Source organism: Myxine glutinosa, chromosome 1, assembly GCF_964187855.1.
Source record: "Myxine glutinosa chromosome 1, kmMyxGlut1.1, whole genome shotgun sequence".
Lineage (NCBI taxonomy): Eukaryota > Metazoa > Chordata > Myxini > Myxiniformes > Myxinidae > Myxine > Myxine glutinosa.
The window spans coordinates 373,038,811-373,050,708 of NC_136261.1; the positions used below are offsets into that span (position 1 = coordinate 373,038,811).

At 48.3% G+C, this 11,898-nt stretch overlaps 1 protein-coding gene across 1 annotated transcript in view; it reads left to right on the forward strand.

Annotated features, from left to right (window-relative positions):
- LOC144889535 (E3 ubiquitin-protein ligase TRIM7-like) overlaps nt 1–9,670 on the forward strand; it is a 49,439-nt gene extending 39,769 nt beyond the window's left edge. Inside the window, exon 8 of the mRNA XM_078770174.1 lies at nt 7,596–9,670. Within this exon, the coding sequence (XP_078626300.1) occupies nt 7,596–8,125 (530 nt within the window). The 3' untranslated portion in view covers nt 8,126–9,670. The remainder of the gene's footprint in view (nt 1–7,595) is intronic.
- The last annotated feature ends 2,228 nt before the right edge of the window (nt 9,671–11,898 follow it).

Below are 11,898 nucleotides of genomic sequence, written 5' to 3' on the forward strand. Positions count from 1 at the left end.
ACACTCTCTTCAATGTCATTCTTCCCTCCAGGTCTTCAAGACACCTGTCCGCCAACATCTCAATCCAAAATCGATCGTCCCCAATCCAAAACCATGATCTTTCCTGTCCTCGTTATCCACCCCAGTTCCTCCTCCTCCCAAATTTCCGTCTTCACCTCCTTGGAGTTTCCTTCTGTATCCATCTTGTCCACACTTTGGATCACCTTGTCCCTCCTATGCATCCGCTCCTGCCTCACATTCCTCACCATACCCATTGTTTATCCAAGTCCACACGGTCTCCACGTTTTTCGAAGTTAAGTCTGTTCACAATTGTATTTTGTCGAAACTGTATTTATCTTCCGGTGTGTGAAGTTATTGTGTGCAACTTTGGTTGTTTCTCGGTGTTTATCTTTCATAAATTGATCGTCTGTTTGCCGTGTCGTGTCTTGAGGCCTTGTACAGTGTGCACTGTACAACCTTGAGGCTTTGTTTTTCTCTCAGTGGTCCGTCGTTTGTGATCCAATAACGTTCGTTCTCTGTATTCCCAGTCTTTTCACCCATAGCCTACTTCCTTGTGTAAATCTCAACTCAAAAATAAAAATAAAAATACAACAACAACAACAACATTTCCTTCTCTGTTCTCATTCGTTTATTCATTCTTATTCGTTCGTTCGTTCTTCGACCACGTGTTTCTCCCCCATTTCCCCAGATAGTTTTCACTCATTAACCTTCAATGTTTACACTTTCCCCTCAAGTTATGTATTCCGTCATATTTTATAACACCTTTTTCTTCTTCTTCTTTAAAAGGCTGCTTTCGACTTGCTCACCAAATCAATTCATCCCAAAAAAAATATCCATCTCCTATAGTGCCTTTTTTCTACATTCCCTAAACTCTCCTGCACTCCATCCTCCATCCAGCGTCCTTAAACGTATTTTTAACTCGAAGGTCACAAGAAACTCATTTTGCAATAAATGTTCGTTTCCCATAAATCGTACACTTTCAAAAATCCAATCTCACCCCTCCCCTCCAAATCTTCCCCATAACCCCTCCCCTCCAAATCTTCCCCATCACCCCTCCCCTCCAAATCTTCCCCATCACCCATCCCTTTCAAATCTCCCCCCTTGCCCCCTCCCTCCTAAACTACCCCCTCACCCCTCCCCGCCAAGACGCCCCTCGCCCCTCCCCTCCTAGACTCCTGCCTCACCCCTCCCCTCCAAATCTCCCCCATATCCCATCCCTTTCAAATCCCTCCCCTTGTCCCTTCCCTCCCAAACTCCCCCCTCACCCCTCCCCTTCAAATCTCCCCACCCTCATTGCTTCTCAATTTCCCCCCTCTCACTCCCCCTCCTCAAAGCGTCCTCCCCGCTTCTTCCCCCTTCAAACTCTCACCTCCATCTCCCCCAACCTTCTGCCTCGCTCTTCCCCCTCCTCAAATAACACCTCATAGTGGCTCACCCAATCACCATCAAACCTCTTGTCCGCCCCATCCTTCCCTTTCTCCGAGCTATTCTGAAATCTCTGACACACCTTCAACAGCTCTCCCTACCTCTTCCACCTCTTCCACATCTTACCCTACCCCTCCTCCCCCCTGTTCTGTATCTGATGCTCCCCCTTCCTCTTCATTAACGGTATGGACCTCAAACATCCGGGGCCTTCGTTCAAACTTAACTGATCTCTCCATACAGGTTGCTTCTGTCAAACCAGACGTGATCTGCTTAACAGAAACTTTCCTCCTTTATGATGTCTCTGATTCCATAGTATCTCTCCCGGGCTACTCCCTCCTCCGGTATGATAGACCTGAGCCTCGTCCTGGAGGCGGGGTTGCTATCTTTATCAAAAACTCTCTTCCTCACTCGCCCTGCACTGCACTCTCTCCACCTCACCCCCAGGAATACCTCTGGCTACGGCTTCCCCTTCGCTCCCACCTCTTGTTCATATGTGTGTTGTACCGTCCACCAAACAGTGATGACTCCATCTACATCTCGCTGTCTGATGATATGGACCAACTTCTATCTACTCATCCCAACTCTCTCTTCCTCATATGTGGTGATTTCAACTGTCATCATGCCAGTTGGCTGGGTGTGGGTACCTCTCTCACCAGCCATGGCTCCTCAGCAAAGGACTTCTGCGACTCACTGGGACTGACACAATCTGTCAATTTCCCGACCCGGATCTCAGTGAACGGAACATCTTCTCTTCTGGACTTGGTTATGACTAACTTCCCTGAAAATGTCTGCTGCTCTTCTTCTGCTCCGATCGGATCATCTGATCATGTCCTTGTTAAAGTGGACATCTCTCTGACCATCCTCAGGGAGCCTGCTCAGCGTCGACGAGTCTGGCATTTCACTCAGGCCAACTGGCACGGTCTTCAAGCAGCCATCAATCATCTGGACTGGTCTCCCATCCCTACCACCTCTGACATCAACTCATCCTGGGAATTCTTCCAAAGTAAATTGCTCTCTCTCATGCACAGATTTATCCCATCTCGTCTTCAGTTGTCATACCCTTCCTCCCGTCCATGGTACACGGAATCTTGTGGTGAGGCTGTTGCCCAGAAACAACTTGCCTTCGTCTCCTGGAAAGCAAATCCAACGGAAGGAAATCTCATTTCCTTTCACAAAGCCCGAAACAAGTGTGTGTCCACCCTCAGGAGAGCCAGGAAACAATATCTCTCCGTTCTCAAGACCGAACTCTCTTATCTGTCTCCCTCTTCCAAATCCTGGTGGCGTCTGGTCAAATCCGTTTCTGGTGTTTGTTCCCCCTCCATCCCCTCCCTTACCTCAAACGGCTACACAGCTGACTCCGCACGTGAAAAAGCTGAATGCCTCAACTCTGTGTTTGCCTCTAAATCTTGTGTCCCAATCCCATCCCTCTCTGTACCCACCATACCCAGTCGTACCCTGCTGCTCCTGGACTCCGTGTCCTTTCCTCCTGACAAGGTGGAAAAGTTTCTGTCAACCCTCGACTCTGATTCTGCAACTGGACCCGACGGCATCAGCCCACGGGTCCTAAAATCCTGCTCTGCTGCTCTATCTCACCCTCTCTCTGTTCTCTTCACCCTCTCTTTTGCTCAAGGTCAACTGCCATCTGCTTGGAAATCAGCCAACATCACCGCTTTGCACAAAAAAGGTGCAAAAACAGATCCTAGCAACTACAGACCAATCAGCCTTCTCCCAATTATCAGCAAAGTCATGGAATCCATCATTGCTTCGGATATGAAATCTTTCCTCTTCTCCAATGGCTTGATCTCTGATCATCAATTTGGTTTCAGACCAGGTCACTCTACTCTGGACATGCTGCTTCTGCTGTCTCAACAATGGATGGAGGTCCTCAATGCCAAACAGGAAATTAGAGCTGTCTCCCTCGACATATCACGTGCCTTCGACACGGTCTGGCACCCCGCTCTGCTCACCAAACTCTCCTCCTTTGGTATCCATGGAAATCTCCACGCATGGCTGGCGGACTTCCTCTCTAGTCGTCGTCAACGTGTGGCCCTGAATGGGTTTCTCTCATCTCCTCTTCCTGTTCAGGCTGGAGTTCCCCAAGGCAGTGTTCTGGGCCCCGTGCTTTTTCTGGTCTTCATCAATGATCTCTCTGACTCTCTCGAAAATCCTCTCTATCTCTTTGCTGATGACTCCACTCTCTGCCGCTCCATTCCTCTTCCCTCAGCTCGGCAGTCTGCTGCCTCCTCACTCTCTGAAGACCTGGACAAAATCACAGACTGGTCAAACAAGTGGAACATGTCTTTCAATCCTGACAAATCTCACACTCTTACTATGTCTCTCCGAAAAGATCGACTGGACAACCCTCCCATCTACTTTCTCAACAATCCTCTCCAAGAAGTTCTGTCGCTCAAGATTTTGGGTCTCACTATCTGCCATGATCTTTCTTGGGAAAACCACATTTCCAAGCTGGCCTCCAAAGCCAGTCGCCGACTGGGCATCCTCCGTCGTGCGAAGTCCTTCCTCGGCACACCTGAGCTCCTCACCACATACAAGGCTTTCATCCGCAGCTCAATGGAATACTGTTCTCCCCTATGGGCCGGTGCTCCTGCCTCACACCTAGCTCGGCTTCACGCTGTTGAAACCAAAGCTTTCAGAATTATTGGAATCTCCCGCGATGAAGCTATCTCTGAGGGCCTTTCACTCACTCACCGCAGGCAGGTAGGTGGTCTTTCTGTCTTCTACCGACTCCTCTCCGGCCTTGCACCCCCAGCTCTCTCTGTGCTCTGTCCCCCAAATATTCCTACAGGTCGCACAAGATCTGCCAGCAACCCTCTGATGGTTAAACTGCCGAAATCTCGGCTCTCTGCTCACCTTCACTCTTTCATTCCTCTTTTCTCCCGCCTCTGGAACAAACTCCCTCACTCCCTTCAATCCCACTCCTCCCTCCAGGTCTTTAAAACAGCTGTTCACCACCATCTCTTATCTTCCCCCATCCAAAACCTTGATCTTTTCTACCCCCGCTAATTCACCCCAGATCCACCTTGTTTGAAATTCCAACTTCTTTCCTGGAAGTCCTGGCAGTGTCCATATGTTTTATACCTCTCCCACCGCCCCCTTCCCACGCCCCCCCCCCCAAAGCCCTCGCCCTCTCTCAGATCTCTCGATGTCTCCATGTCTCTCGGTCCCTGCTCTCAAATGTTGTGTTTGTGTCCTTTCCCCTCTCTCCTCATCTTGTCTACCGCTCCCTATGTTATATGTTTTATGTGTCGGTTTGTCTTTCTGTGTGATTAATGTTCGCTCTTTCACGAGCCTCGATCTTGTATTAAAAAAAAAAGAAAAAAAAAAAAAAAAAAAAAAAGAAAAAAAAAAAAAAAGTCTCCCTCTTTTTGGCCTTCAACTAGAGTCACTAGACCATTGGTGTTTCCCCCCTCTCTCTCCACTGTTCCTTGTGCGTCCTATTCCGTCCTGATTCGTTAATCACACTCACGCTTCCACGAGCCTCCACGATGTATTATAAAAAGAACGACACTCTTTGACGTCACAACGCAGACCGATATGCCTCCACCCACATTATTACCAAGTTTCATTTAAATACCTTCAGTTGTTCACAAGATATCACATTTTTACCTGACATGACATCTGACGTTTCACCTCTTGATGCCAAAATCTAATCAGTTTATCTAAGCGTCATTTATACTTGTACCAAATTTGATAAAAAATCCCATCACTGGTTCACAAGTTATCGCGGTAGCAGATTTTACCTGACGGACGTCTGACCTTTGACCTCTTGACCCCAAAATCTAATCTTTTCATCTTTACCTCATTATACACACCTGCACAAAGATTGACTAAGATCCCTTCAGTCGTTCTTTAGTTGTCGCAGCCGGACGGACGGACAGCCGGGCGGACAGCCGGACGGACAACCCGATAACAAAATGGCTCCGGCGACTTCGTCGGTGGAGGCACAAAAAAAGGATGGAATATTTCACCTCCACAACTTTAATACAAATAAGACAAATAAGACAACCGGCTGTGCTTCTGGAAAAAGGAAAACAACGCACACATCCAGCCACACCTCTTTCCCCCCCTACTCCCCCCCGCCCCTCCCCCCCCCCCCCCACTTCCCAAATCCCGCGACTGCAATCACTTCAGGTGAGGAGGAATCCCCTTATGGTGAGATCAAACAAGAGATTTCATTAACTTCACGGTGAGCTCCAGATGAAATGAGTGGATAACTTCAACTCATTCACAAGATGTTACTTCTGTTGTTGTTTCGTATCCAGCCTTCGGCTGCTGGTTGCATCATTTTCTGGAAGTGTGGCTGTGCCGCAGACGCAGTGCCACTGTTAACAGCAATAACTACAAGGGCACTCCGTAGAGTGCATACCTTCGGTAGAGTGCATACCACCGACAGGGTGCATACCACCGGCAGGGTGCATACCTCCGGCAGTGTGCATACCTCCGGCAGTGTGCATACCCATGGTCGAGGGCTTCCCTCTATTAGAGGGCTTACCGCTGGTAGAGGGCTTACCTCCGGTAGAGGGCTTACCTCCGGTATGGGGCATACCTCCGGTAGAGTGCATACCTCCGGTGTAGTGCATACCTCCAGTGTAGTGCATACCACCGGCGGAGTGCATACCTCTGGTAGGGTGCATACCTCTGGTAGGGTGCATACCTCTGGTAGAGTGCATACCTCTGGTAGGGTGCATACCACCGGCAGAGTGCATACCTCTGGTAGAGGGGCTTACCTCCGGTAGAGTGCATACTTCTGGAAGAGTGCATACCCCTGGTAGAGTGCATACCCCTGGTAGAGTGCATACCCCTGGTAGAGTGCATACCCCTGGTAGAGTGCATGCCCCTGGTAGAGTGCATGCCACTGGTAGAGTGCATGCCACTGGTAGATTGCATGCCACTGGTAGATTGCATACCTCTGGTAGAGGGCATATCAGGCTGATTCATTCCATTTTTATCCCACTGATCAGATCCTGATTCGAACCTTCACTAAAATCGAATCACCTCTTCCTTGTCACACACCCAACTTATCCACCAAATTTCCTCCGAATCTGTCCATAACTTTTTGAGACATCGTGCTGTATATCATTGTTCGCCCGATCATTCAATGGTGAGGTTGGTGTTGGCTTCACGGTTCAGGTGGCTGGCTTGAAATATTCGGGTCCTGAGTTTGAGCCCCTGCCATGATGTTGAACACCAGGTGGGCTGACACAGCCTGTCATCCTTTTAAGGTGGGCAAAATGAGTACCTGCCGACTGGTAATGGGGGCATTGCATCAGTGCACGTCCTGTCTCCAGAAAATGATGCAGCCAAACAGCCACAAGCTGCATCTGAACAACCACCAATCAATGAAGAAGAATCACGAAAATAATCCTCGTATCCGGATCCGGATGTTCACCAAAATCGAATCAATTATTTCTTGTCACCTACCCCACCGGTACAACGAATTTCGTCCGAATCCGTCCATACCTTCCTGAGATATCCTGCACACAAACAGACAGGGGAAAAAAACATAACCTTGGTCCACCTTCGTTGGTTGGAGGTAACAATAAAATTCCTTTCACGCCATTTCATTGGCTAAGGAGTGCAGTACTGGACAGGTCGCCACTCCGACGCAGGATACTCGAATGGTTTATTACTCCCAGTAAGCTGGTACTCACCTGGTCCACTTCGGAAGGATGACAGGTTGAGTCAGCCCACCTGGACCGGGTTGCTCGAAGCTCTCCAGTGGATAAATATGTGATACCCCTGCAGCAACAGGGCCCAGGTGTTATTTTAACGGTACGACAGGTGCTCAATCTCAGGACCTTAAGATGTTAAACCAGCCACCTTGACCGTTAAGGTAACACCAGGTTTATGTTTCCCCATAACCCATTCACAAGATGTTACAATTTCCATGAAACGTCATTATTTTTATTTTAAAAGAAAATCGAACGAAGGCGAAAATTAAATAGCCGGATGTTCGGGGGAGGGTTTTGTTATATGGGAACAAGAGGATGGTCGGGGATTCCTAACCAGGTGCAGAAAGGTGAATTGTGTTTCGTAAAGAAGGTGAAATTAAAAATGTATTTAATATTTCAAATGTTGTAAAAGAGATAAATGTGTTTGTTTCTGTCCGTTTGTCTAACGAAGTCTGTGACCCCGCGTCGTGTCCACAGATGGACGGACCCCGAGTCTGGACCCAAACTCTGCAAATCCTTGGGTCAAGATCTCCCAGGATCTCAGGACGGCGACTCAAACCGAGACCCACGATCATCAGCCGGAACATCCTGATCGGTTTGATCGTTATGCACAAGTTCTTTCCTCTGATTGTTTCTCCTCGGGTCGTCATTACTGGGAGGTCGATGTGAGGTCAAGTCGTTCATGGGGAATCGGAATCTGTTTAAACTCCATGGGGAGGAAAGGGGGAGGGAATGGGTGCTGGATGGGAGGGAATCCCGAGTCTTGGTGTTTAATGAAAGATGAAAACGAATACTTCACACGGCACAACAATCAAATAACCATCCTGCCCGTGCGGAGGAATCCTGAACGTGTTGGGTTCTTGTTGGATTGTGAGGAGGGAGAGTTTACGTGTTTCGGGGACTCGCGGGTTCTGCACGTGTTCAGGGGGAACTTCCTGGTCCCCGTTAAACCCGCGATTGGGGTTTATAAACATGATGGTGACTCCCTGCGGTTTTGCTCGTTTTAATGGTTTCGTTCATTCCGTTTTGTTCGTTTCCATTTCGTTCATTCAGTTTGGATTCATGCCAGGAAGAGGAACGACAGACGCGCTTTTCATTGTGAGGCAGTTGCAGGAGAAGTACATGGATAAGAGGAAGAATTTGTTTCTTGGGTTTGTTGATCTGGAGAAAGCATTCGATAGGGTACCACGCAAAGTATTGACATGGGCATTGAGGAAGTTAGGAGTGGAGGAATGGTTGATCAGAGTAGTGATGGCAATGTACAAAAGAGCGCGCACAGCTGTAAGGACGAAGGACGGGAACAGTGGTGAGTTTGAGGTGAAGGTGGGAGTGCATCAGGGGTCGGTACTAAGTCCACTACTATTTGTAGCTGTGATGGAGGTGCTGGCTCAGAACGTAAAGGAGGGTTTACCGTGGGAGTTGTTGTATGCAGATGATCTGGTGTTGATTGCGGAAAGTATGGACGGACTGAAGGAAAAGATGAACACGTGGAAGGAATGTATGGAGACAAAAGGTCTGAAGGTGAATATCGGAAAGACGAAGGTGATGGCAAGTGGTAAAGCATGTGGTGAGGTGGAAAGAACTGGGAAGTGGCCCTGTGCTGTGTGTAGGAAGGGTGTCGGAGTGAACTCCATTCAATGTACAATGTGCGCTGAGTGGGTTCATCAAAAATGTAGTGGTCTGAGAGGGTCATTACCCAGTGTGGCAGCTACATTCAAGTGTAAGGTGTGCACAGAGGGAGCTGCAGATGGAGGAGATATTGAGTTGGATCTTGGAGACGGCGTGAAGCTGGAAGGTGTGAAAGCATTTTGCTACCTCGGAGACATGCTGAATGGAGAAGGTGGATCAGACTCGGCAACGGTTGCTCGAGTGAGATGTGCATGGAAGAAGTTTCGGGAACTGAGTGGCGTGCTGATGATGAGGGGAGTGTCGTTGAAGCTGAAGGGAAAGGTGTATGCTGCATGTGTGAGAAGTGTTATGATTTATGGGAGCGAGACATGGGTAATGAACGTAGAGCAGCAACGAAGGTTGGAAAGGGTGGAAATGCGAATGGTTCGACGGATGTGCGGAGTATCGTTGAGAGAGAGGAAGACAAATGATGAATTGCGAAAGATGATGGGAATAGAGCCTGTGATTGATGCTGTGAAGAGGAACAGGTTGAGATGGTTTGGTCATGTGTTGAGGAAGGATGAAAGTGACTGGTTGAGAAGAGTGATGGAAATGAATGTAGAAGGAAGCAGAGGATGGGGAAGACCGAGAAAGACTTGGCTAAAGATAGTGGAAGAAGAAATGCGGGCAAGGGGGTTAACAAGGAGAGATGCAGAAAATAGGGCCAAATGGAGAAGATTGTCATGGGGACCGCAAGGCTAACCCCCGCTCTAGCAGGGAAAATGGCCTTTAAAATGCATGTTGTTGTTGTTGTTGTTGTTCATTCCGTTTTGTTCATTCATTCCATTGTGTTCAATCATTCCCTTCTGATTATTTACATTGTGATTATAACAATGTATTTATAATCTGATTGTTGATTTGTTAATAAAGTTTATAAAATTAAATACATTTATTGTTTTTCTAATTTAGTCTAATTTAGTCTAATTTAGTTCGTGGGGAATCGGAATCTGTTTAAACTCCATGGGGAGGAATATTGTTATTCAAAATTGTAAATTTTACAATTTACGTGACTACGTGACGTATTTACGTCATTTACGTGACCGTCGTGATTCACGGAGTCGATCGGGGCCTGGCGAAGCGTGCGGGCGGACAGAGGGCTTCCTCGCGCCAGAGCTTGGAGCCGCGTGTGGACGGTGGACAAGACGACGGACAGATACCACATTTCCCCACACGAGGTTTTGGACAACTGCTGGGCTCTTAGAAGCTGAAGTCCGCATCGGACTTGAAGGTAGAGAATCGAAAGGAGGCCGTCTAATCTGCTCGCCTCACGCTTGTTGTGTCTTCGACGCGCGGTGTTTGACACCGCCATTTTGGACCACTTCCCGCATGAGTGGCTACCCCAGTATCAACAGCCGCCAAGCTCCTGAAAGTACTCTCTGGGACACCAAGCTAAGTGCCGGCTGAAGGGGTTTATTTTCATTTTATCTTTCTCTTGACGCCGCCCCCCCCCCCCCCCACCCCCCAGAATTTCCATGTTTTAAACGTTTCCCGGTGTGTACCCTGGATAAGAATAGGTACACCGTATCCCTGCGTGTCGTAAAAGACGACTAAGAGGGTTGGCGTCAGGAAGGGCATCCGGCCATAAAAACATTGCCTCAAAAAGGGAACCATGACAATTACAACTACATATGGGCAGGGTACAGCCCGAAGTGGAGATTGGTTTCTGAGGTTTGGGACATGGAATGAAGGGACAATGACAGGGAGATCAGGAGAAGTGGTGGAAGTATTGGTCAGAAGAAGAGTAGACATATGTTGTGTGCAAGAGACGAGATGGAAGGGAAGTGGTGTGAGAATGGTGAAGGGTAGGCAGGGACAGAAATACAAGTTTGTGTGGCAAGGGTGCCTGGAGGGCGTGAATGGTGTTGGTCTCCTGTTTTCTGAGGAGTTTGTAGACAGTGTGGTGAGTGTGACTAGAGTGAGTGATAGGTTGATGATGGTGAAAATGATGATTGGAAAGCTCTTGGTGAACGTCATCTCGGGATATGCTCCGCAGGTTGGTCGAAGCGATGAAGAAAAGGACAAGTTCTGGTGTGCGATAGAGAAGCTGATGGAAAACGTGAAAGATGAGGAAGTTGTTGTGGTAGGAGGAGACCTAAATGGACATGTGGGAAGGAGTATGGATGGTTTTGACGGAGTTCATGGGGGTTTTGGATATGGTGTGAGAAATGGAGAAGGTGAAAGGATTTTGGAGTTTGCTGATGGAGCTGATTTGTTGATTTGTAATACTCAGTTCCAGAAAGAGGATAATAAGCTTGTTACATACACGTCAGGTGGGTCGACGACAACCGTTGACTACCTGATGGTGCGTAGGCGAGATAGGGGGCACCTCCAGGACACAAAGGTGATCCCGGGGGAGGAGGCTGTTTCACAGCACCACTTGGTTGTCTGCGACGTAAGGGTGAAAGGTGCGAGGAGAGCTCGGCGGGTGAAGTACCAACCGAGAATGAAGGTGTGGAGGTTGAAAGAGGTGACAGTAAGGGAGGCATTAAAAGAGAGGCTGAGTAGGGTCGAGGATGATGTGGTTGAGCTTGAAAGTGGTTGGATGTCAATGAAAGCTAGTCTGTTGGGAGCCGTTGGTGAGGTATGTGGATGGACAAAAGGACCACCGAGGCACTCGGAAACATGGTGGTGGGATGATGAAGTTGGAAAGAGGATTGACGAGAAGAGGAAGAAGTTCAAGGAGTGGCAGAAGGCGAAGGGTACGGGAGCAGAAACAGCAGAGCATGAAAGTTATAAGGCAGCCAGGAAGGCTGCAAAGAAAGAGGTAGCAAAGGCGCAGGAGGCATGAAGGAAAATGTTCGGAGAACGCTTGGATTCGGAAGAGGGTCAGAAAGCAGTATTCAGGATTGTAAAGCAGATAGCGAAAGAGAGGTGTGATGTGATGGGGGTGAGTTGCTTGAAGGATGAAGTGGGACAAATCGTTGTCGACCCAGATGGAATTAAAGGAAGATGGAAAAGATAAATGGAAATGCTGTTGAATACAGAGAATGAATGGGATGTCAACATAGAGAGTAACCCAGTTTTAGGACCGGCAGAGGAGACAACTGAGAAGGAAATTGAGGAAGCGATAAAAGCAATGAAGGGTAGAAAAGCGGGAGGGCCGACGTGAGTT